This window comes from Leuciscus leuciscus (assembly GCF_965113295.1).
Source record: "Leuciscus leuciscus genome assembly, chromosome: 7".
Taxonomy (NCBI): domain Eukaryota; kingdom Metazoa; phylum Chordata; class Actinopteri; order Cypriniformes; family Leuciscidae; genus Leuciscus; species Leuciscus leuciscus.
Genome location: NC_138731.1, coordinates 4766239 through 4793323, shown reverse-complemented (window position 1 = coordinate 4793323; position 27085 = coordinate 4766239). Strand labels below are relative to the sequence as shown.

General features: G+C 39.1%; 2 protein-coding genes across 3 annotated transcripts in view; one reads left to right on the top strand and one right to left on the bottom strand.

Moving 5' to 3' along the window:
- Positions 1-6271, bottom strand: part of LOC309503416 (uncharacterized protein) — a 166689-nt gene extending 160418 nt beyond the window's left edge. Inside the window, exon 1 of the mRNA XM_082176234.1 lies at positions 4008-6271. Within this exon, the coding sequence (XP_082032360.1) occupies positions 4150-5271 (1122 nt within the window). The 5' untranslated portion in view covers positions 5272-6271 and the 3' untranslated portion in view covers positions 4008-4149. The remainder of the gene's footprint in view (positions 1-4007) is intronic.
- On the top strand, positions 1652-22414 carry LOC309503383 (bactericidal permeability-increasing protein-like). 2 transcript variants are annotated; one of them, XM_082176195.1, is made up of 16 exons: positions 1652-1805; positions 3007-3113; positions 9420-9531; positions 9753-9881; positions 12036-12188; positions 12293-12356; positions 12472-12532; positions 12946-13037; positions 13824-14000; positions 14160-14219; positions 14461-14628; positions 17943-18007; positions 21468-21510; positions 21605-21668; positions 21798-21874; positions 22002-22414. In XM_082176195.1, the coding sequence occupies exons 2-16, from the start codon at positions 3017-3019 to the stop codon at positions 22050-22052; spliced, it is 1413 nt and encodes a 470-aa protein (XP_082032321.1). In that variant the 5' UTR covers positions 1652-1805; positions 3007-3016; the 3' UTR covers positions 22053-22414. The 2 variants fall into 2 exon arrangements, with proteins under 2 accessions (XP_082032321.1, XP_082032320.1); XM_082176194.1 differs by having other exon boundaries at positions 1660-1805; positions 3004-3113.
- Positions 22415-27085: the final 4671 nt, after the last annotated feature.

The window sequence follows — 27085 nt, the reverse complement described above, 5'->3', positions numbered from 1 at the left end:
ACCCAGTATAAAAAAAAGTGTTTCTGAACAGGATTACCTACCCTACCTTTAAGGCCCCATAAATACATTTTAAAAAGCTCTCTATTACTATGTCCCATCAGTCAACATACTTTAAGATCTACATTATGACTCACCACACTCAATTCAGACTGATAACTCAGACACAATTCAGACTGATAACTCATGAATTCAGTTCATAACAAAAACTAAACAGTGGGAAACTGGTTCCATCATCCACTGTAAAAGTCCCTGTATTTCCCCTATGGCTCTATGCCATTAAGCCGGTTCACGTTCTGGTAGACTGAGGAAGAACCTGTTACACAACATGAGAACCAGCAATCAGTTCACGCATGAAGGCAAGATAATCTTTAATAGATATGCACTTCATTAAATTTTTAGGAGATTATGCAAACATTTACTAAATATTTCACATTTTGATATGAGTTCACCTTCTTTGTCCATTAGTCTTGGCTGCAGATGGAAACCTTGTTGGCAAAAGCTGTTAGAATAATATATGTGGTTGAGCATTGCTAGAATGTAACTATTGAATTGCAATAGCTTACATCTACCTTATTTTACACTTAGGCCTTGATTTACCAAACGTTGCAAATGTCATGTAGTCCACTGAAGATTGTATCTTTTAGATGCACAAAATAGCATGTTCTGTCATTAATCTGCAGGTGTTTATTGATGTAAAATACAGGGCAATGCCAATGTCATTATGATCATTTTATCAGCAGGGAGCTTTTGGGTTGGGATCAGTGTTGGTGTAATGCATTACTAAGTAAATAATTACTGTAATTGAATTACTTTTCCCTTGAAAAGAAAAGTAAGGGATTACTCTTAATTGTTCTGTCATTTAATTAGTTCTAATGTAAGTGCATTAAATACTGTATAGACTACAGAACAATTATAAAACAAAAGTGGATTTAACATCAATATTTAACGTTTAATGTTGAAATGTATGTTTTTAATGTAACCTTCTCTGCTTAAATACTTTGTACAATTCAAGAATGAATCATGCAGTTTTATATTATTTATTTGAAAGGATTAAAAGAGCAACTTCAAGTCAATCCTTGTGTTGTTCAACTGGTCCAGGGTGATATGGGATTTAGAAAGTAATTAGTAATGCAATACTTTCTAGAGAGAGTAAATAGTTCAGTAATCAAATTACACTGTTGAAGATGCAATTAGTAGCTAGTAATTAATTACTTTTTTATAATTATAATCTTACCCAAGACTAGTTGGGATTTTGGTGGACAGAAATGCAAAACCATGTAAAAATAAATAAATAAAAAATAAAATGGATGTAAAGTCAATTTTAGTACGAGGATTTAAGGGAAAAACTAACCATAGACTTTTTTTTAATAATTTTTTAAGTTTCTTCTTCTTCTTTTTTTTTTTTTTTTTTAAAATCTCTTTAAATCCCAGCTGCAGGGAGACATTTAAAGCTTCTCTTTAGCTGAAAACATTTTTCTAAACGATTCTCGTTACAAATTTAGGAAAATGGTAATTAGTTATAGAAATATGTATGATTGATTAAATGTGTTTTTCTTTTGTGTGTGTGTGTGTGTGTGTGTGTGTGTGTGTGTGTGTGTGTGTGTGTGTGTGTGTGTGTGTGTGTGTGTGTTTTATTGATTGAAAGCACTAGTAATTACCCTTCAATACTGAAAGACACCAGAGCAGGAACTGAACACGCGCCCCTCCCTTGTGAACGGTGTTCTTTTGAAGCAGCTTTTGAGGAAACACTCACACAGAAACACTCACTTTCCCTTCAGACACCCGGCTGTGCTGTATGTTTTGAGGTACGTTCTTACAATTTCAGATCAAATATGAATAAGCAAGTGTTTATTAAATAATGTTTTTTCATATACAAACTTTTTTTTTTCCTGCAAGGGATTCATGTTGGATATAAATATAAACATAACAAACATAAACTTTTTGAAACTTTTTGAAGCTCAACTGGTAGAATGGAATGCCAAGACTCAACTGGTTTTGTGCAACTCAAAAGCTGCAAGACTGTAAAAGATTCTGAGGGATGAAGGGTTTTTATACACAGATCAAACTGAAGCATTGAGAGATCAGCATACAGATTACTGTTCACATCGCCAGAGAGTGAAGATACAGATTACTGTTCACATCGTCAGAGAGTGAAGATACAGATTACTGTTCACACCGCCAGAGAGTGAAGATATCAAACCCCTGCCATGCATGCCTATGCATTGACTTGGTTAAAATTGATTAGCAGTGTTAAAGGCAATAATTGTTATAGCTTTAGGATAAAAAAATATTGTAAGCTGTGGTCATAAACACTGCTATATGTGTTTCTGAGCAGAGTCCTCAAATGTGTTTTGGTCTTAGTATCAGTTTTTTAAATGTGTTTTGGTCTTAGTATCAGTTCTCTATCATTTAAGGAAGTGACTGATGCAGCTGAACTGAGGGATCATGACTGACATTTGATATAAACTTCTGCTAAAGCAGATCATTTGTGGAATGCAAAAATAAAATATACACTCTTTTTAAAATACAAAGGTCAAGGGCTCCATTTTTACACATACTGATAAATGTCCACTGAAAGCAGAGTCGGTTCAAATCATCCGAAGAGGCGTTTGGTTGCAGAGAAGGTCAAACACATATACAGTCTAAAGACATCTAAGATTTGTTATCTGCTGCTGGAGCCACTTAAATGAAGATTACAAAGAGAATACACTACACCAATGAGTTTAATGCACAGCATGCATTAAAAAAATTTTACATCAGATTTTTTTTTATCATAATACAATTGATGTGATGTCTGGTTAAATTATATTTTCATCTTGACCAAAAATAAATAAATAAATAAAAACGGTGTGTGTGAGAATTAACACCAAAATTCTAACTAAATGTACATTCAGTAATTGCAATAATACATTGATGTACCAAATGTGATACTTTTTTAGCTTTGCAGTGTCAAAAGTTAAAAGACAGGTTAATCTCATGAGTTATGTATTTTGTCTTACACAGCAGGAGTTGAAGGATGCAGCTGGTAATTTATTTCCTGATGATAGTAACATACACACATGCAGATTATCCTGCATTAAAAGCTCTTCTGTCAGAGAAGGGTCTCAGAGATGGTAAGTTTTCACTGCATTGATCTGAAATGATATCTAACAACATTCTTTATTGTGAGTTAGACACGATAGCTTCTGTCCATCAGGGAAGTGCTCAGTGGTTGTTTTCTTTAAAATATTATACATTTATCCACTGATTCCTTTCATATATAACCTTTTCCCTCCGAAATCAAATTTTTTTGTAAGAGGAAAACTTATTTCATGTCACCAAAACAGGATGACATCTGTGAATGTTAATCATAAATGTTTCTAGGCAGGCAGTAGTAGGACATAAACACCAGCCACTGGCACATGCAGTAATAAAAGTGTTGAAAACTGGGCTTAAAGGCACAATATGTCATATTTTTGGATTAATATATCTAATATATCTAATATATTTTGTTGACTTGTGTGCTTGCATTATCCCAAATGTTTCCAACAATGTTTAAATCCAGAGAAATCATTGTTGTATAGCTCAACACTGTTAGTCTTATTGTTTGAATCTCTTGTTTTATTAAGAAATCAGAAAAAAACTATTTTGTCAAATGCAAACATAGCATTATCAGAAATAGCTTTATTTGTAGTAACAGTAAAAATGTCTCAGTTACGTATGTAACCCTTGTTCCCTGAGTAGGGAACGGAGACGTTACGTCAGTGACGACGAAATGGGGTTTCGCATAGAAAGCCTATCACCTATCACCAGTGGCAATGGAAATGCCTTGGGTCTGCGGGTTTGGCATGCATAACTCCACCCCACCTCGTGGGTATATAAGGAAGTATGCTGGCATAGCGCAGTATGTTTTCTCGCTGAAGAGCCGAGACTGAACTCAGGCGTTTCCAGCGGTATAGCGGAATTGGCAGGGAGACGTAACGTCTCCGTTCCCTACTCGGAACGAGGGTTACATACGTAACCGAGACGTTCCCTTTCGTGGTCACTACGAGTTACGTCAGTGACGACGAAATGGGGTTCCCAGTCTAATCACGCCACCTCTCGGCTGTCTTCCAGTGCCCTGCGTAAGTCTGAGCTCTCTGTCGTGAGACTGGCACGGACGAAGGACTCCTACTTAACACAGGAATACCAAGGTAGGCTACACTGGGAAGCATATCTCAGTGGAACTATGCAATCAGAAGTGAATACATGAGAAGAAACTGGCTCCACTCGGAGATTGTAGAATCTCGCAAATGTGTTAGGTGTCGCCCAGCTTGCAGCTCTGCAGATGTCTGTTAGCGAGGCGCCATGCGCTAGAGCCCAAGAGGAGGCCACACTCCGGGTGGAGTGGGCCGTCACACCAAGGGGGCACGGTCGACCTTGCTGCTGGTATGCCAAAGCAATGGCGTTCACTATCCAGTGAGACAACCTTTGCTTAGAAAGAGCCTTTCCCTTCAGCTTCCCACTATAACAGACAAAGAGCTGGTGTGAGGTCCTGAAACACTGCGTTCTGTCTATGTAAGCACGGAGGGCGCGTACTGGACAGAGCAGTGCCAAGGCTGGGTCTGCCTCCTCCGCGGGCAGCGCTTGCAGGTTCACCACCTGGTCTCGAAAGGGTGTGGTGGGAACCTTGGGCACATATCCAGGCTGGGGTCTCAGGATCACGTGAGAATTAGCCAGCCCGAATTCCAGGCACGCTTCGTCAACGGAGAATGCCTGCAGGTCCCCTACCCTCTTAATGGAGGCCAGTGCAACCAGGAGCGCTGTCTTCATTGACAGGAACTTAAGCTCCACTGATTGCAGAGGCTGAAAGGGCGCACTCTGCAGGGCAGTTAGTACCACTGAGAGGTCCCAAGAGGGAACGAGAGGAGGGCGAGGAGGATTTAGTCTCCTCGCTCCTCTCAGGAACCTGATGATCAGGTCGTGCTTTCCAACGGACTTACCATCAACTGCGTCGTGATGTGCGGCGAACGCGGCAACATACACTTTCAGGATGGAGGGAGACAGCCTTCGCTCCAACCCATCTTGCAGGAAGGAAAGCACGACACTGATCGGGCATCTACGGGGGTCTTCTCGGTGAGAAGAACACCAGTTGACGAAGAGGTTCCACTTCAACGCATAGGCATGTCTCGTGGACGATGCTCTAGCAGAAGTGATGGTAGCCACCACCGCTGGTGGTAGGGTACTCAAACCTTCCTCGTCCCGTCTAAGAACCACACGTGGAGGTTCCAAAGATCGGGACGAGGGTGCCATAGGGTGCCCCGTCCCTGAGAAAGAAGGTCCTTCCTCAGGGGAATTGACCAGGGAGGTGGTGTCGTGAGGAGTACAAGTTCGGAGAACCAGGTCCGGGTGGGCCAGTGTGGAGCAACCAAAATGACCTGCTCCTCGTCCTCCCTGATCTTGCACAGGGTCTGTGCAAGAAGGCTCACTGGGGGAAACGCATACTTGCGTAGGCCCTGCGGCCAGCTGTGTGCCAGTGCATCTGTGCCGAGCGTGCCCTCGGTCAGGGAATAGAACAGGTCGCAGTGGGACGAGTCGTGGGTCTACCAAACAGGTCTACCTGCACGTCCCCGAACTGATCCCAAATCAGCTGAACCGACCGGGGATGGAGTCTCCATTCTCCGGGGAGAGGCCGAAGCCGTGAGAGCTCGTCGGCTGCACAGTTCAGGTCTCCCGGAAAATAAATGGCTCGAAGCGACCTCAAATGCTTCTGACTCCATAGGAGGAGGTGGCGGGCGAGTTGCGACATACAGCGGGAGCGTAGACCACCTTGTCGTTTGATGTACGCTACTGTCGTGGTATTGTCTGATCGGACTTGTACGTGCTGACCCTTGAGCAACGCATGGAAGCGCTGCAGGGCGAGACGTACAACCAGCAACTCGAGGCAATTGACATGCCAAAGGCACTGGGGTCCTGTCCAGGAGCCCGTGGCAGCATGTCCACTGCACATGGCGCCCCAGCCCGTGGTGGAGGCATCTGTCGATACAACAACATGCCTGGAAACTCGTTCTAAGGGCACTCCGGCCCGTAGAAAGCTGAGGTTTGTCCACGGGGTGAAGGTCTGACGGCAAGCCAGAGACACTGGTACTCAGAGCGTGCCGTGTTGCCATGCCCACCTCGGGACTCGATCGCGAAGCCAGTGCTGAAGCGGTCTCATATGAAGCAATCTGAGCGGCGTTGCTGCGGCTGCGGATGCCATATGCCCCAGGAGCCTCTGAAATAGTTTCAGTGGAACTGCACTCTTTCCCTCGAATTGATGGAGGCAAGTCAGCAGCGACTGCGCGTACTCGCTCGTAAGCTGCGTGCACATGCCGACCGAGTCGATTTCCCTACCGAGAAAAGAGATCCTCTGCACGGGGCAAAGTTTGCTCTTCTCCCAGTTGACCCGAAGGCCCAGACGAGCTAGGTGCCGGAGCACTAGGTCCCTGTGTTCGCAAACCTGGTCTCGAGAGTGAGCTAGGATCAGCCAGTCGTTGAGATAGTTCAGGATGTGAACCCCGTGTTCCCGTAGAGGATCGCTGCAAACCAATCCTGTGGCCGCACACATTTGAAAATGCATTTGGCCGTGAGCATCTTGAACGGCAGCCTGTGAAGGGAGCGGATCAAGACGCGCAGGTCCAGGATTGGCTGTAACCCACCGGATTTCTTTGGGACAATGAAGTAGGGGCTGTAGAACCCGGACCTCATTTCGGCTGGAGGGACAGTCTCGATCGCAGCCTTCGCCAGTAGGGTGGCAACCTCCGCTCTCATGATAGGGGCATTGCCACCGACCATAGTTAAGCGGACTCCCCTGAAGCGAGGAGGAGACTGTGCGAACTGAATCGCATAGCCGAGCCTGATGGTTCGGGCGACCCAGCGGGACAGGTTGGGAAGCTCTTGCCAGGCTCCCAAGAACTCTGCCAGCGGGGTCATGCGAACCACAGACGTCCCCTCGGTGGTGCAGCAAGGCGGAATGACCGGCCCGGACGTGGGTGGCATAGCGGCCCGGTGTGGGGGCATGGTCATTAGCCGCGTCCTGATAGAGGAGACTAGGGAAGGACCAGCGTTCCGCGGGGGTCTGCTCTGCCAGGGGTCTGGCGACAGAGGGGGATGAGAGTGGTGAGGCCCGTGGGCGGCGGACACTGTCATCTGAGAACTCTGTGACAGAGGGGGGCGATAGTGGCGGGACCCATGTGCGGCGCTCACTATCGTCCGAGAACTCTGTGTGCTCAGGGATGGGGGTGTCAGTTCTTTCTTTAACCACATTAGGGTGCGGGTGAGCAGCGGGGAGTGGAGAACAAAAGGGTTAGGGTTAGTAGAATGTGTTTGGAATATCAGTCCACACCGTCACCCTCAGGTCACCCTGGCCACCAGCCGAAGTACGACCTCCAGAGGAGACCGTAGATCGGGATGTGGATGAGGGGACTCTCCCTCGTTTAGAGAGATCATTGAGTCTTGACCGTAATGTTGCGATGGTCATGTTCCCACAGTGAGAACATGACTCATCCACAAACACTGCCTTAGCGTGATCAACGCCCAAACACGCAAGGCAGCGATTGTGCCCATCAGAGTCAGAAACAGTCCGACCGCAACCAGAAGTGCACGGGCGAGGCATGCCGTCAGAAGTGCCGCATGCAAGCTCTTTTTGTGAGAGGAAAACTCCACGGATGTTGAAGCGGTCAGAGAGAACACACTCACTGGCAGATCACTGCACAGATCAGCAGGCAATGTGAACTTGCTGAAATCGCCGTCACACCACCACCGGAGAGTCGCTTGTCTCGAAGAGATGTAGAGAAAGAGGAAGGAAACTCAGGATTTGGCTTGTGGAGTGAAGAGATTCTCTTGGCTCCAAAGCGAAAACATACTGCACTATGCCAGCGTACTTCCTTATATTCCCACGAGGTGGGGCGGAGTTACGCATGCAAAACCCGCAGACCCAAGGCATTTCAATTGCCATTAGCTCGTTTTCTAAATCTCGAAGGTGATAGGCTTTCTATGCGAAACCCCATTTCGTCGTCACTGACGTAACTCGTAGTGACCACGAAAGGGAAAAGCATTTTCTCCACCATACAATGTTTTAAAATTAATTATAACAGATAGGCATAATAAAAACTAGGCTGTTGATTTAACGTGTTCATTTAATTTATTAGTTATGGGAAAAATTAACGTGTTAAACTTATTAATGCATTTAACACACCCTCCTGCCCCAGATCAGACTTACGTAGTTCATCTTACATTTCATACAGTTTATTGGTGATGAACATGGTAACAACATACTGTGTGATCGATCCTATAGAAAACAGTTAGTTGCTCTTAACATTCAAGATATCAGGGCAAAAATGCCCCTGTATGATTTTTTGTCTCATATTTATATCGTAGGCTATATGACATAGTTAATCAACATTACACAATTTTGTCAATGAAAATTTTACCTATGATGCCAGAGCAGAACTTCTATGAACTAATGATTCAATGGCACATTCTTAAAGAGAGCCATTTACTTAATTCCTGAATTAATAAGCTGTTTGAATGAATCAAATGAATGACTCAATGACCTACTCATTTAGATATTTACCGCCATCTACTGGCAGTTTTAGCTTTTTATTTAAAGTATAATTTAATTAACTTGCGATTAATTAATCACCACATTGTGTAATTAATTAGATAAAAAAAAATGTAATCGCTTGATAGCCCTAAGAAAAACACCAACGTAAAATGTCCTGGTCCTCTCTTGTGCCTTTACTGTCGTCATTCCTCCTTATATCCTTCCGGAGCTCCTCCGTGGGACTCGAGACCGGTGTGTGTCACAGGTGTCTCTCAGTAACACTCCACCGGCCTTGCTCCGCTCCTTGGCTCTCTGTGAAACTTACATACTGTGCCTTTAAGAATACTTGATATAGCTTTTGATGCGACCATCCAGAGTTTGAATCAACCTTTTTCCAATCCCATTGTTCTCCCTTTTCCCATCAAATATCATATCATCATATTCAGAGAGGCATTTATTTTAAATAAAAGTGAAGACAATTTTTGGTAAGTGGAAATAAAGTCCCCTAATGGGCATTTAATAGCATCTATCATTCCCTTGCTTAATGGGTATTTATTGAAAGAGACATGTAATATAAATCCACAAATATTTTATGTTTTAATTATTTTGTTTGAGTACTTAAAGGGTACCTTCAGCAATTTTCTTGATACATATATGGTAACACATTAGTTTAGGGTCCAAATCTCACTATTAACTAGTTGCTTATTAGCATGTATATTATTAGGATATTGGCTGTTTATTAGTTAGCCAAGATTTATTAAAAACTCACACTGCCAGTGGTGAATAACCCTTCAAAATACAATCTTGTATTTTTTAATCATGAGGATGCTAAAGAGGTGAAATGTGTTTCTGTATCTGTTTCTGTGCATGTGTTCAGTGTCTCAGATGTTGTCTGTCCAAATACAAAGCAAACTGAAGAGTACTGAAATCCCAGAGGTCCGGGGTGGGGTGGACATCAAGATCGGCACTGTATATTATGTCTTATCAAAGTCAGTTTGTTAACAAACAATCAAACCAAATTAACTAATTAAAATGTTCTTAATTTTCACAGATACTAAATGCATTTATTCAAACACAAATACATGAAATTCAGTCAGTAGTTTTTATATTCATCACATGTAATAAACAGTTATTTTAACTTAGAAAATATGACTGCGTCTACATGAATATATTCCATAAATGGTGAATCGGTGTGTTTTTGTCTTTCTAGCATGCGGGTTGTGCAATGCAGCATGCCAGACCCGTCACTGGTGTTTGTAGAGGGAACTGGTGTATCTGTGGAAGTCAGTCAACTCACACTAGCCATCACCGGCAACTGGGCAACACAGTTTGGCATAATGTAAGTGTACCAGTGAATCATGGGGAAGGGGACAGCAATCAAATCAGTTTCACCTGACGTGATCTTGAAAATAAATAACATTTTCTATAAACCTTACTACACAATCTCATGAACTTAGTTCATCAGAAGGACCATGCACACAGACATAAGTCAAATAAACCCCAACAAGGGTGATCAAGAACCCGACGTAAAGTGGTAATAACCGTTGGTTTATTTATATCCCACTTATTTCACAGCTATTTGACTTATAAGTAAAGAATTGGGCAAGAACTACTGATTTGAGTAGAAAAAAATATATATATATTATTTCACTTGTAGTAAACTAATAGCTTCCACAAAGAAAAACAGTTCCCATACTCTAGCAAACAGCTTTTATCCAAGATAAGCAAACCAGTTAAAACAAGTCGAACATGTAATGAAAAGATAATGTACAGTCATCCTGTGTATTAACCCTTTTCCACGTAACAACCATTTTGGCAAATGGGCATATATGACATTCCCAAAATAAAAAGGTTGCTACTCATTAGTCATTCTGAATAGACACATAACCAACATATGAGACCCGTGCTGGCAAAATGAGTCAGAATGAGCGAAAAAATAATAATTGTTATTGTTATTTTCACAAAAAACTTCAAAATGATGTATGATTTGTTGGAATCAGACAAATAATTACTGAGCTACACCTGTTTGAAGTTGATAGAGTCAGCAAAGTCCATTTTGAGAAACATCTGGTTTTCTGAAGGTTTCAAAACAAAATCACCCAGCAACCATACCTTAAAATCCCTGGTAAAAACATCCAGTCAAAACCAATATCTATAGGAAAAAAATATATATTCAACTTTTTTCCATGATACCACAATTGTTTGATTAACATTACTGAAACAGACCGTCCGACCTACTGTACACACAGATGTGTTGTTGATAATGTTATACATCAAATGTTTTCCCCAACAGTTAACCAAACATCACTAAGACATAACAGATAATGTTTGCGTGAATACTCGCCAAGACTAATTCTATGTATATCAGGATTGCGCGCTGTCAGTCAGCAGGAGTAAGATCCTTTTGTTTACATAAGCATATTAGTTTGAAAATCATATTTCATTGGTTCAGACGCATGCTATTGAGAAATTACTATAAATATTCACAGAGTCGAAATGCTGTGCTTTACAACGATACCAAACTTGTGCTGAGAGGAGCGCCGTCATCAAGAAGTGAGCAGAGAAAAACAGCATTTTTCATGGACAAGGGAAAGGTCTTTCGGTTAACTTAGTGTTAGCGTGGCACTGGTCCAGGTGTTTCTACAAGTTACTTATGCTATTTCTCGATGTCACATATAGATTGTCCTTGACTATTACGTTCTTGTCCTTTTCTCTGACAAATTGAAAATAATGGGAGTATGTCCATCTCACAAATGTAGAATCCATCACTGCCGCCATCTCAACCATCACATTCCAGCAACAGGAAATAGACACTACTTTACCCGCAGATAATTTCCTCTGGTGCTGGAATGTCTCGCGGTGTTGGTAAATTCTTAAAAATATATATTATTTTGGGTTAAAATGCGTTGTTGTAATGTGTATTACTGAGATTGTAATGTGTGTAATATTACCAATATTTTATCAGAAATGCGTTATATTACTGCGTTACAGCAAAAAGTAATACTTTTGTAATGCACTGACCCCAAGCTTCTCAGGGTCCTTCAGGGCATGGTTGCGATGACACATACCAAGTTTCGTAACAATACGTTGCTATATTCGTAAATAATTGCATTTTATTGCAAAAAAAAGAAAGAAAAGATCAACAGGCAAAACGGCCAAATTTGATCAACACTGGGTCTTCCAGCAAGACAACAACCCAAAGCACATTCAAGTTGGTCCAAATGTTGTTGAGGGACAAGTGGCCCCTGAAAGCCCAGATCTAAATCCCATTAAAAATCTATGGCGGGTGCTCAAGCTTAAGGTCCATGCTCGAAAGTCATGTAATTTGGAAGAGCTGGAGTAATTTGCCAAAGAGGAATGGGAAAGATCCCTTAAGATAGCTGGCAAGTTAAGCATATCAAAGTAAAATGTTTTAAATAAGACATTTGTAATGTAAAGGAGTTGATTGTTTATAAGATATGTAATATGATTGTCTTTTGTTCTATGATTGCAGCCATGATGGCGGCTCATTTGATCTGGCTGTGTACAATATCCAAATCTACACCCTCCTGCAGTTAGCGGATGATGCTGGCCGTCTCTCCATCACCACTGTTCAATGTAGTGCTAATGTAGGAGATGTGAATATTCAGTTCCATGGAGGAGCTAGGTAAGTATTAACAAAGCATAAAAGACTGATGATACCTGAAGATACACGCAACATTTGTGAATATCTCTTATGACTACCACTAATAGAGCATTTCTATTCTGCAGCATTTTTTTCAAGCCATTTATAAGTGCTTTCAGTGGACAAATATCAGAAATGATACGTGAGCAGGTTTGTCATTTTATCAAAACAAATTAGCCAACACTATTATCTGCTGCTGGTGATATTTCTCATTATGTCTTGTATTGTCATTGTCATTATTATTATTTTTATTTTATTTTTTTAGATTTGCCCGGCAATTCAACAAGCAATAATTGGATTAGAGACAACTCTCCAGGAAATACCTGGTACTGGCGCAAAAATGTCTGAAAATGATATATTATATATAGATCACATAGATTTATAGTTAAAAGAAGACATATTATGCATTAAGAATAAAAAAATTAGGACCAATAATATATATTTTTTGCATTGTGACATTATTTTCCATAATCATTACGATAAATGTGATTAATTGTTATTCAAAAATCATTAAAAAGGCCTTATTTTCTTTAATTTGCTGTGAACAATTTTGTGAGATTCACCCTACTGTGGGTTATTTCAGCCGTATTATTGAGCTATTGCTACTTAATGACATTAATGTTGTTGGCGTGATTGTAAATACAAAACCCTTGGAAAACTACTTAGAAAACTACAGCATGCATTACATTCCTCTTCATTAGATGACTACAGTAATCACGCTCAAATTAATTCTTTCTAGTTAACATACCTGTGGATCAGTATATATCTCTGAGCATCCCTCTCACATCCTCCCCGGCTGTGACAGAACAAAGCTTTGAGTTAGATATTAAGGTAAGCATTTATAATACTGATTAAAGCCATGCATACACTGTGCGATCTCAGCTATTTCTTTTGTTAAATACCAACTCTCACTGTACGAGTAAATCGCATTAGATGTAAAGCCAAAGCTCACGAGATACAGTCCGATAGTGGAGCTGAGACTTAAAATATCCATTTTGTGTCGCCATGGTTTAACTTCTGTTTTCGGGCAGGCGCAGTGAAGGGAAAAGGCACTGAGTTTAGGGCAATCTTTAGTAGCTCTGCTTCAACTGTGCGATACCCTCACAAGTTCTAACATCAGTAATTAACCCGAGCATCTGATTGCCGGTCGGGAGAGGTTAATCGCCTCTTGTTTCTCGCTGTACACTGCACGACAAAGCTGAAGTTCGGCCAGACTCAAAAAAAGAGTCATACAACTCAGGAATCGGCTCAGATTCAGACGAAAATTGCACAGTGTTTGCCCAGCTTAACATTTTATTGCCATAAATTAAATGCATACAGTTACAACAGGGGTGTCCAGTCCTGCTCATGGAGGGCCACTTTCCAGCTGATCAAGGTCTGCAGAATCACTAGAGACTTCCAGGCATGAGTGTTGAGCTAAACTCTCCAGGAGCAGGATTGGCTTCTCTGAGCTGTCCAACCATCCCTGAGCCCCAGCTATTATTAGGTTTCTTTCTGAATATATTTAGAATTCGAATAGATTTCTCGATTTGTAAACAGTGTTATGGATTTTATTTATTCGCTTTGGAATTTTTACCGTAACATGCCAATGACGTTTGGTTGTTGTTCCTGTGACAGGGTGAGTTTTACAGCCGCAGTTCTCCGTCTGAACCGCCTTTCTCTGCAAGCGTGTTTGACGTGCCGTATGCAGAAAACTACATGCTTTCAGTGGCTGCCTCTGAGTTCTTAGTGAATTCAGCAGCGTATGCATTCCTCAGCTCTGGGGCTCTTCAAATCAACATCACAGATGACATGGTGAGGAAGTACAAAAATAAAAAAATACTTTTACCATCTCCAATGAATGAAACTATACAGCATCACAACTCATTATAGACTTACAAGGAATCATGTCCTCTTACAGATTTAAAATATAGATTTAGCTATTAAGTCACTCATTCTTCTCATTTAATGTAGATACCAAAGATTTCTCCAATCCATCTGAACACCAGTCAGTTTGGTGCCTTCGTTCCACAGGTCAGTGTATGTACAGGTCGTAAGGAAACATTTTTTTTTATAAAATATCTTATGTTTAATGTCAACCAGTAAATAACTAGAGAATATGACTACGTTTGCATACACTGATGTAACACCAGTCATGAATCTCATGTGTATTTACATGTCTAAAATGTGTCTGTTCCATGTTCTATAGTTTTCAAGTAAAATCAAGTTGTTATCAAGATGAATAATGTGCTCTGTTTACAAATTATTTGTTCAGCTACGCACATTGTATCCCAACATGGAGATGCAGGTGCTGTTATACGCCAGCGATACGCCACTATTCTCCTTCAGTTCAGGGGAGATAGACATTCATGTGCCGGCTACAGCAAAGTTCTCCGCTGTTAAACCTGATGGTACGCTGGTGCCTCTCTTCAGACTGGATGTGGTGAGTTTCGTGTTTGGATACACAAATTATGCACAAAAACATTGTAAACAAAAAAATGGAAGAGGAATTCTCACACTTTAACAGGAAAAGGCTAATATCAAAATTGCACAAAACATGTTGGCAAGACCAGGGCCATCACTAGTGAGGTGAAAGGTGGTGACAATGTGCCCCGCTGCCCAGGGGGCCCCACAAAATCCAGCAGTTATACTATATAGGCCCCTGTTGTATGAATAATTATAATATTTATATTAATTGTGTGCCTGAGATTTAAATTAAAACCACAAGAATATTTTGTCCAAATATCTGCTTCTCTTACCTCCCTTAAAATGGTTTAGTCCGATCTAAAGTATTAATTATTCAGTCAGTGACAAACATCAGATGGACCCAATAAGATTGTAATTCCCATCCCAGCTCGTGAACAGAACCAATCAGAGTTGAAGCGGCAGTGCCTGAAGTTAACGATGAACTTGGTGGAAGAGCAGGAGACTGACTGACTGAATGAAAAATGTCGGGGAAAATAAAACATAAATCAGGGTACTAGAAACGCCATGAAAAGAAGGAGAGGGAGGCCAGGAGAGTTGTTGTATCCCAGTCGATCAAGACGTTCTTAAAGACAGGTTGTAATGTTATTTCGCTGGGAATAAGAAAACAGCCGTCTACAGCCTGCCGAGTACTGTCACTCTTCATTATCGGTGCGCACCACAATCCACCGAATGATTACGTGGTCAAAATGTTGTCTACAGAGCCAGGTTCTTCAACCTAGCAAATGCATGAAAGTAGGCCAACATCAGTTAGTGAAGGTCAAAGTGAAGAAGCTGAAAGTAGCGCCAGTCAGGACACAGTCACAGACAGCCCAATCTCAGCAAGCGCAGGGAGAAATGAAGGCGAGAGTGGAGGAGATTTTTTGACAGCTGATCCAGGATTATGGCCAGAGAGGTTCACAGATCGTGAGCGTGAGGTGATTGTTAGAAAGCTAGCCACTGCCAGTCAGACAGACCTGAAAGCTATTATGCCCAAGGATTCAGAAGGAAAGAAATTTCCAGAGTATCTCAAGTTTAGTAAGTCAGCAAATGGGCGAGAAAAACAGAAGAGAGACTGGGTGACGTACAGTCCAAGCATGGATTCATTATATTGGATGCCATGAATGCTCTTTTCACAGGATAACCTCAAAAATCTGAAATACTCTATGATAGAAGCAAAAGGAATAGATAGCAGCTTGCAAAAACAAATACAACTGGAAGTTGAAAAAAAAACCAAAGCAATTCTTGAAAGATATCACACTTTTTTGGGCATCAAGAAACTTAGCATTCAGAGGAACCAGAGACAATTTATTTGATGTTTGCAATGGTAACTTCCTTGGCACATTAGAGCTCATATTGGCTCGTTATGATCCTCTGCTCAGTGATCATTTGCAAAAAGTGTCAGAGAGGAGGACAGGTGCAAGAATGACACATTACCTGGTAACACTTTATAATAACTGCACGCTATTAATCATTAGTTAAGCATTAGTAAACAGTTAATTCATCATTTATAAAGCATTAATATACATTAATAAGCAGTTTATAAATACAGTTATAAATGCTGTATTCTTGATTTATAAGCATGTCTATAATGTGTTTAATAATTGTATTTTCTTAATTTATTAATGATCACTTTATCATTTTTAAATGAAGTATTGCATTATTTACAAACCGGTTATTTAGGAGTTGTCAGTGGCTAATAAGATCACTTAGAAAGTGTAAGTAAATGTAGTAGATTCAGGTAGTTATAAAGCATTTAGTAGTGGTCAGTTAACTATGTTTGTGAGCTAATCTAAAGTGAGGACTAGTTATGCTTTGTAAAGCATTTATAAAGGAGATTTAAAGACACAGTTTTCTTCTAAACAGAAAAAAGTAAACAAATACAACACAGCGATACAGAACATAAAAATATGAACAGCCTTTAAATCTTCTTTATAAACGCTTTACAAGGCATAACTAGTCCTCACTTTAGATTAGCTAACAAACATAGTGAACTGACCACTACTAAATGCTTTATAACTACCCGAATTAACCCTGAATTACAGTAGAAATACATGTTAATAAACCATTTATTAACACACTAAGTAACTATTACTATATGTCTGAATAATAATATGTATTTAAACAGTTTATTAATCCTTTACTTACACTTTCTAAGTGATCTTATGAACCACTGACAACTCCTAAATAACCGGTTTGTAAATAATGAAATACTTCATTTAGAAATGATAAATTGATCATTAATTAAGTATGAAAACACAATTATTAAACACATTATAGATATGCTTATAAATTAAGAATACTGCATTTATAACTGTATTTATAAACTGCTTGTTAATGTCTATTAATGCTTTATAAATGATGAATTAACTGTTTACTAATGCTTAACTAATGATTAATAGCGTGCAGTTAATATAAAGTGTTACCCATTACCTAAGCCCAGAATCACTAAATGAATTCATTGAGATCTGTGTAGAAAAGATCTCGAAAGAAATATTGAAGGAAAGAGAGCATGCAATTTATTATTCTGTGATCTGTGATGCAACTCCTGACATTTCTCATATGGAGCAGAATGGGATTCTGGTAAGATATGTAGCAAAGAAAGAGAAAGAGAACGATCAGTGGGAGATAATTGAGCGTTTTTTACACTTCAAGGCTTTCAATGGTAAGATTGGCTGAGAAATATTAGAAATGATATTGAAGACTTTGGAGGAGCATTGCATTGATATTTCAGATTGCAGGAGACAAAGATTTGACAATGGGGCAAATATGTCTGGCAAAGTGAAAGGGGTTCAGCCTGAAATGAAGAAAATAAACCCCCTTGCCACATATTCACCCTGTGCCACACTCTCTGAATCCTGTTGGTGTAGAAGCAGCAGAGTCATGTCCTGAGGTGAAATTTTTTTGTGTGTTTGCTATTTTTGGGCTTTTATATTTAATGTTATTTTTGTGTATTTTGCTTTTGCTGATGTTCAGTAAAAACCTTTATTTACATTTATTTGTTATCTGCTTTGTTATCCTTTTATCCTAAGAAAATCCTGTTAAGTTACATGTGGGCCTCCATGCTCATATATTGTACAGTATATGATATTGGTGGAGGGTGGTGGGGGCCCACATCAATATTTTTTCAGGGGGCCCCGAATCCTCTAGCCACGACACTGTATAAGCTGTAAAGTCGAAACTGCAAACAGTGATATAGAACCATGTGTTCACCAAAGTTTTCAATTAATCAAAAAGGAAACAGCAATTCAGCTTAGCATGAACTTCAGTGTTCTTCTCTCACTCCACCTGCAGGACGGCAGCTTCAGTGCAAGTGCTCGGATTGACAAAAACCTGACTGGAGCTTTCCAAATGAAAAAGTGAGTTTCATTGATATTTGTCCAGTTAAAGAAGCAGTCAAATGAGCTTCATTTTTAGTTGTGTTTTCATTTCAATCATGCATTGCAGTTTTTGGTAACACTTTAGATTACAGCCCGAAAAGGAAAGTACTGTGTAAGTAAAACAAATTCACAACGTACCTTTCTGTAATTATAACGTCTCTAAAGTATGTAAGTGTAGGTATAGGGGAACAATATGTAAAGTTTGGGGAATAAAGGGGTAACAACCTGGAAAATTAACAAATTATTTCTACTGTAATTATTCTAGAACTAAGGGGCACTTATTCTTCTATTATGGTACAACCCAATTTGTGGGTGGGACATGTCCCCTCCACTTTTTGCCAGGGTCGATATTGTCCTCACCACTTTTTAAAACATCTCGCGGCACGAATGTATCAATTCTACAAATAAATATAACATCTCCAGTTAACTGGCAGAGCATTAATTTTGTTAGTTTTTTAAATAATAGACGATCTAGCGCTGAAATGTGTTTTTTAAATCAAGTGATCAAAGTGCTCATTGCCACTGCGATCAGTGCCGCGGATACAGTGTTTTCTCGTGTGGCTCACGCACACGCCGCACTGTTCACTCGGACACGCACTTCAATCCGTTGCGGATACTCTTTATTCGTTCTGGTGAAATCACAAAACATAACGCACACAAGCGTGTCCCTGCTTGATATACAACCACTGATGAACATAATCGGTTTTGATGAAAAAATAAATAAAAACGAGAGCGGATTAGAACCCAAAACCTCTGACACGGTTGGCGAAAGTTCCCCCACTGGACCATTAAGATACACGTTGGTCAATTAAGTGGATCTATGTATTTATTCACACGAAAATTCGCCGCACTGACAACATATATTAGGCTACATCTCATTAAACGACAAATTAAACCCCATGTAGCCTACTATTTAAATTGATTGCTGGACATCGTAATGTTATTGTACATATATCTGATTTAGAATTGTATTAGCAACCCCCACCCCACCTGTCCCACCCACTTTTTAACCCTTTGATGCGCACACAATGGATACCCCTTCTAATGCACAACATGGGTCTAAAAAGACCCGTATTCATTTCCTATGTTATTTCATGCATGGCTTGGCATTTTTTTTTTCACCTTTTGAAATCACTTTATTTGAGCATTTACTATTTCATGATCTATTAATTTCATGATTTATGAATATATATATATAAAAAAAATTCAATGATCACGAATTCATATTTTAATATTTTTTTATACGTTTTGTGTTAAAACATCAAGTTTACACACATGGGTCTAAAATGACCCATCTATGCAAGCGTGATAAAACAAAAGAATAAAGAAAACTTTTTGTTAAAATAACCAATGTCACAGTTGTTTAGATCAACACATTTACTGTAACACTTGAAATATGTTTATTGGCCACTTTGTCACACATAACACGCATATATGCCTAACCGATAACACTGAAATTGAACTGTAGTGTAGTGCAACTGTAGGGGGATCTCCTCAACCAATGTGCAGTATCCACCTGGATGATGCGACAGCAGCCATAGTGCACCAGAACGCCACCACACACCGGCTTATGTGACCGATAGCATTGATTTATGACCACAAATAAAAATGAATAACGGTACAAGGTTTCTGCCCAACAGTGACAATATATACGTGTATATATAACTTTCTATTGCAAATTAAATTTTATTGACCTAGCAAACATTAGATAAAATAGAATATGTCGACGCAAGCTAGCTAATGGTATTGGACATGTTTCTCTTTCACACTAGTAATGGTTTTCAAGGTAACCTTAGCCTACGAGGCTATATCTATATTTTTCTGTGACAAATTTTTTTTTTAAATAAAACTTACATGCATGAAAAATACAAAAGCAGCCGTGTTGAATTGTGAAATGTGTGGCAGGTGAATAGTTTTCTGCAGTAAATATATTTATACATATCAAAGGTTCCTATATGGGTCATTTTTGACCCATGTGTGTAAAATGGATGTAGAAATACAAAAAACGTGTTTGTTTATAAAGTAAGAAAGGAAAAATAAACATAATGATTTTTGAAAATCAAAAACAAGATATTTAATGAATACCTGGATTAATAAATGATAAAATACATTTATTTCAAAGATTCAGCAAAGAAACATGAATACGGATCTTTTTAGACCCATGTTGCGCATTAGAGGGGTAGTGACACAAAAACAATTTTTATTCGAAAAGTAAGAAAGAAAAATTTAAATATTGATTTGTAATGATCTAAAACAAGTTAATTGAGGAATACCTGGAATACTGAATGATTAAATAAATTTCTTGCAAAGATATAGAAAATGAAAACTCAGTCGGGTCTTTTTAGACCCATGTTGTGCATCAAAGGGTTAAAACAAAGTTACGCCACTGGGTACAACAACCTTATATTTGGGAGCAATTTATTAAGTACATACTGCGTAGGTTTTTGTTATAATAGTGTACTAATACGTAAAGGCTTTTTAGAATTACGGGGTACATAGTGTTTTGATAGCAAAAGTGCACTGATTAAGTTTTGGCTTCTGTGTTTCAAGGCAAGTAAAACTAAACCTATTTCAACTTTTGCTTAAATGCTGGGTAAATATTCTCTTGTTTCATGTAGTTACAGGATAAGTACAATAAAAACACGTACAGTACTTTCCGGGCTGTAATCTAAAGCGTTACCCAGTTTGTTTGTTTTTTTGTTTTTTTATTAAGTTCCCTGATGTCCACTTATAATGTTACTAGTATCAAACACACTTATATTTTAGAAACAATTGGCCATTTTCTACCCTATTTTTTAATGCCCACTGCATCTTTGCATATGAAATAAGTATTACACACGGACCCTTTATGCAGACTGTGATGATGCGTTTCCATCGCAAGTGTAGTAATTTTTTTCATATTTTCATTTTTTTTCATTCTATCTATCTTTTGATTTTTTTCGTTCTCTCTCTCTCTCTCTCTCTCTCTCTCTCTCATATATATATATATATATACACACACACATGATATAGATATATGATATCATCAATGCTATGAATGATGCAGTATATTTTAACATGGTAACTGAATAACCATTATTTCTATTTTTTTCTCTCGATTAGAATGCTAGACATTTAATTAAATTCAGCATGATGACTATTACAGCTGCCATGATTAAATAATCTGCGCTGATCAGCAGTCTTGCACTGGTGTATTCATCTCTATTACATAATAAAGTACAAAATGAGTCGATGAGCTTTGACAGCTTGCTTTCAGCAAAAGCTCAAACTTACACTATGGTTTTGTAGCAAAATGACCTCTTATATGTCAAAATTTGATTTCTTAATGCATGAATACTTTAAGTAAGCCCAAGATATAAAACAAATATATATATATATAAAAAAAAGTGTATGTTTTCTGAAACTCTACATCATCTTTTGCCCTGAATGCTGCATCAAGTTTAACGCTGACTCTCGGATCATCTGAGATTGGTGATTTTAAGGTGAGACCAGACAGTGATGATTCATGTCAAATATTCACTTTGGTAGATCAGCATTATAAGATGTTTTATCTTTGTCTAATCATTCAATGTACAGACTGACACACTCGAGCAAATGGCAGTGATGGCAGTGAAGATGTTTGTACTTCCAAAAATAAATGGTATGATATTGCATTTACTACAAACTTGCAACCAAAAAAGCAACTTCTGAAAACTATAGACTTTGCAAAACTGGTTTTTAGAAAGTCTGGTAACTGATAATTAACGCCTTTTTCCACTTTGTATTTTAGCGGCCCTGAAGGCTGGTTTTCCCTTACCCACACTGAAAGGCTTTAGATTGATCAATTCTCAATTGCTTATAAAAAATGTGAGTACTATTAAATGTTAAACTATTGAATGTTTGTATTCTGAAATGGGGTTTGGATTTCGTTTGATATTGCAAAATGGTTGGAAAACACAGTGATACAGTCTAAATTTGTTTGTGTCTTTTTCAGGGCTTTGTGGCCATTTTTACTGATGTCCAGGACTCTCTGACGGGCCTCTGAGCTCCACACATGACCTGCACAAAATAACTAATAACTGTACAACTGCAGAATTGTTTTCAGTGTAAGAATTATATAATCATTACTTGAAATGTCCATATATTCAAGTTGATCAAATATGACCATGTAATTTTTCCACATAATATTATGTACAAACTTTTTTGCCTCCCATCCATGCAAAATACTCTACAGGCTATTTTCTACAGTTTACAGTGAAAAAAAACAAAAAAAACAAAAAAAAACATAGTTCCTTCATTGGAGTTAATTTGCGTAAATAATCTGGCTTGCATGGAAGGCTGGCATGATGTCTTTTAGCTATGAGCTAGAGTTTGTGTGAAAGCTTATTAAAAAATATATAATCATAAGCAATCCAACATTCATGTTATTTCACTACACCATTGAAGGTTTTGAAGCCTTTTGGATATGACCAAGGCGCTATATATATATATATATATATAAGAACAACGCTAATGTGTATTTCCCATGAGTGAAGCACATCACGGGTGCGCCCCCTAACAAAGCGTGAGATGACGTCAGCACGCAGGTAGGCCTACCTTTAAGGTGAGTCAGCGAAAGTGGCCCTCCAAAAGCAGAACTGGACACCTCTGTTTTAACAAGAGCCTGGAAGAGAGCCGGCGTGTTGGACAGGCCAAAGGGCAGTCCTTGGTATTCAAAGTGCCTTGTGGGAGTGTAAATGCTCATTTAGAGGGTCATAATTTTGTTCAGGGATCTACTAGAATACGTTTACATGATTCAATGTTCACAAAACAAAATTTTCTTGCAATATACATTGTTGCAGTACCTGTTTTCACTTTAAGTTTCGGTTTCTTAAAAAACCCGCCTTCCAAAAAGCCCAGTCTGGTCTCATTGGTCAGCCAGCTCCAGTCTGCTCTCATTGGTCAGCCAGCTCCAATCTGTTGTCATTGGTCTCCTGCTTAGAGTGTGTTTCAGAAATGTAACATCCCTTACCATAAACTTAGAGTCCAGAGGTGCTCAAATACTGCTCATGCTAAATATGGTATGTAAGTTTGAGTCCTATAATGACAGAACAACTAACTGATCGACCCAAACCACCTTCCCAAGCATGACTTGTGCAGGACATTTGAGTGACCATACTCTGCTTCTGGCCCTTTCTCCAGCTGTCTTTCGACGACCATCTCAATAGAAGTGCCAGCATGTCCTGAGGGTGAGACCGTGGCATCAAGAAGGAAAGTCCTTGGTTTAGTGAGTTCCACAAGCTGTAGTCTCATGAAACACAGAAATGTAAGAATGCTGCAAGTAATTCTAGTCATTTTGACCATCCACATCCACATACATTCAACTTCACACTCTCTCTCAGAAACACTGCTCTCTAAAGACTGTCAACAAATTCAAACATGCAAAATGATCCATATAAAATTTGAACAAAATCTGTGTATATAGATTGCACTGACAATGGCTTCAAAAAGGGCTCTCATTCATCAGTAGATCAATGTTACACATGGTTATTTATGTCTCAACGGTTTGTAGTGCATCAATCAACCTTCTGATGGTGGTGTTGCAAATCACACAGTCCTGCCAGTTCCTCTCTACTAGAAGTGTCCTCAAATGTGTCTGAAAAAGAACAAACCACACAACTTTTCATAGAGTTCCTTCACAACCTTGCAGCTGACTCAACTTCTGATGATAACACCTGTCAAACATTCATTATCCCCAGTGGAATATCTGTCTGTTACCATATCTACACCGTTCACATCAGAGATGTTTTGCATCAGACACAATATCTAATGTCTACAGTGGATAGTTGCTGGACCTCATGCTGTAGTTTATCAGGGTTCTGTCAGAAATAATGTAAAGTTAATAACACATCTTTACAATCAGAGATTAGACACTCAGTGAGATCAGTGAATCAGACCACATATTATCAGTAGCCAATATCAAAATTTTCTTAACTATAGTAAATGTGCCTGATAAACATAGTTATGGCAGCCAGAAGAAATCATGCAAAAAAAGTAAAGGGTCAAAAGCTCAACTGAAGGACACACTAATCAGCATAATGGTGGTTATGAACTTCAAATGAACCTTTCAACATACATATACAATTCAAATATGGAAAACAGAAGCTCAAGGGCCAATCAAGTCAATTGATTTGTATTTATATAGCACTTTATACAATACAGATTGTTTCAATGCAGCTTTATAGTGACAAAACAGTAAAATAATGATTCAGGGATGCAAACAATTCCATTCTGCTGTAAAGCAGCACTAAAAAGAAAATAATATCGTTGTTCAGCTGAAATCAGTTCAATGTTCATTCTTTTCAGTTCAATAGCTGTGTAATGTTAATCAATTATGAAATTAGTTAAATTAATCTATAAAACAGCTCTGGAGAAAACATTGGTCATCATTCAGTTCAGATCAGTTCAAGTTTATTTCTTATCCAATAGTGTCAGTGCTGTCAAATCAATAATATTGCTAAATATATAGCGTCGCCAACTAAGCAAGCCAGAAAGTGGAATAAACCAATTCAGCACATTGAAGCTTGAAGTTTGTTCAACAGAGTTTAGTTCCAACTGTAAATGAACACACCTCAATCAACTACATTGTAAATCTGAATAAGTTGACAAAACGTCTCAGGTTACGTATGTAACCCTGGTTCCCTGAAGAGGGAACGAGACGCTGCATTGAGACGCTGTGGGAACGCCCCTGCGTGATTGCGTCATGAAGCACGTGTGAAATCAGTCCAATGGTGTGACAAAAAGTCATAGGTGGGTGACAGACCAGGAAACTATAAAGCATACCCAGAAACAGACCGCGCTAGCTTCTTATAGGCTGAAGTAAGTCGATCACGGGCAAGCAGGGAGGATGGCAGGGTGATGCAGCTTCTCATTCCCTCTTCAGGGAACCAGGATTACATACATGAGGACGTTCCCTTTCAAGGGAACTCGAGCTGCGTCGAGACGCTGTGGGAACCATACCCATGACGCCATAATAACCAATGCCTGTCTGTGTGAAATCATTGCGCACACTAAGATACAAGCACCCTAGACCCTGGAGTGGAGCCTATATCCAAGTTATAAAACCTCACAAATGTATGCAGTGAGGACCAGCCTGCCACATCACAAATGTCATGAAGGGAGACACCCGACAATAAAGCTTTTGAAGCAGCCATACTCCTGGTAGAATGGGCCCGGACAGCCATAGATGAAGTCTGACCAGCCGCTTCATAAGTAAGTGTGATAGCCTCAACCACCCACTTGCTCATTCTCTGCTTAGATGCAGTGTACCCTTTTCTAGGTGACCCGAAACAGAGAAAGAGTTGATCTGACTTTCGCCACAGCATCCAAAGCCCTATCAGTGCATAGCAGATTAACCCCCTGAGGTCGGCTGTATCGCCGGGCGATACCAGCTCGCTTTTTTTTTATCAGTGTAAAAGAAACTCATAAATACTCCGTTGACTTTGATTTTCCATAGGAGTTTCATACATCAATCGATCCTGTTAAGTGTGTATTATTTTTGTGTATACTCACAATAAAAACAAAGTGTTGTGCTTTTTGCCAAATAAAGAAAAATAAACACAAAGCGAGTTCTGCCTTCTCTCTGCCAGTGAAGTCCATTCTGAAACGCGTCCGAAAATGAACAATAACTCAGTGAATACTCAGTCAAACAGGCATACAGACACACAGGCATGACGCTTGAATTCTCTTCTTTTAAATGAAGTAATTTATATAAAAAACAAATATTCTCATCTTGTGAAATCTGTATTAAAAGAGAGCGATTCCAGTAGAGCTCATTACAGCTCATTCAAATGTAATGTGACTCCGCCTACGGAGAGCGCGCGCTATTCATACGCAAATGAATGAGGCAATCCACGCAAACCTGTGAACGCCCCCATATCAGCTCGAGAAAACACAAGTTTATTCAGATCATTACTTGTTTACACCGTCTCGCAGCGCTGTGAGGAATAATAATAATGGAAAATGTCCCTCAGAAGTGCGGGTATATCAAGGAGCAAGGATCCGACTGAGCTGAGGAAAACTGTAGTACGTTTTTTTCCTTCTCACGTGAATCGCGTTTCTGTTTTGTGAATGAATGAACGGCAGCGCGCTGTTTACCACAGCTCGCAAAAAGACAGTTTAAATTTAAATCGCGTGTGTGAATGAATGATGATGTTTTAGCAAACTGTATTGCTATACTGAGATGAGTAAAAATCGACGTTGAAATAAAATGTAGGCTATTTGTATAAGCAACGTATTAAACTGCAAATTAACATAATTATGCCCTAATATTTCATAAAAACAACGTTACAGTCAGGCGAAATATGAAAGACAACATTTTGTTGACTAGATGTGGGTACAGTTTTTACTGTAGAATATACTGCCACATCAAATAAGCTTTTGTTTAGCAATTTCTATATATATAAAATACAATTTTTGTCAAAAATAAAGTCATCAACTAAGATGTTAGCTGTTCCAATGTTGGCTATATTAAAACTAATGAATACATAGATAAAATGTAGGCCTATAATATTTTTTTTACAAAGAAAGAGTACACTTAAAATATTGTTGAAATTGTAATTATTGTTGTAATTGTAACCTTTTTAATAAAATAGCAAAACATATTTACAAGATAGATGTAAGCAAAATCTTAAATGGTCAATATAAGTCTTCTTCTAAATATATCTTTTGTCCTTGCATTGTGGCTCAGTCAGTGTCACACCTGAATGAATGGCTAATTATGCAGAGTGGGTGGGACATTGTATTTTCAGGTGTAAACCACTCCTCGTTCACGCCCCCCTTGCATATTGGCTTTCCAAGCAAAACCTGTTTTACATCAATTTAAATCAATGTATAGTTTTAAGTGAACGATAAAGCAAGACTATTTTCACATAAGTTTGAAGCCAGAACTCGAAGGAACAACATCCATTAGTCAAAAGTCTTATTGACACATATTTATTATGAGTTTTGTGGTCATATTTCAGCAACTTTCATTTTTATTTTTTTCAATAACCACGCATAAACATTATTCTCTTAAAAATTAAAAAATATACATGCATG

Bases quoted from the DNA above. Each gene is read 5' to 3' on its own strand.
- LOC309503383 (XM_082176195.1), top strand. From the start codon at position 3,017: ATGCAGCTGGTAATTTATTTCCTGATGATAGTAACATACACACATGCA. The intron at 12,357-12,471 runs GTTTGTCATTTT...TTATTTTTTTAG, and splicing joins CAGAAATGATACGTGAGCAG to ATTTGCCCGGCAATTCAACA. The intron at 18,008-21,467 runs GTGAGTTTCATT...TGCTGCATCAAG, and splicing joins GGAGCTTTCCAAATGAAAAA to TTTAACGCTGACTCTCGGAT.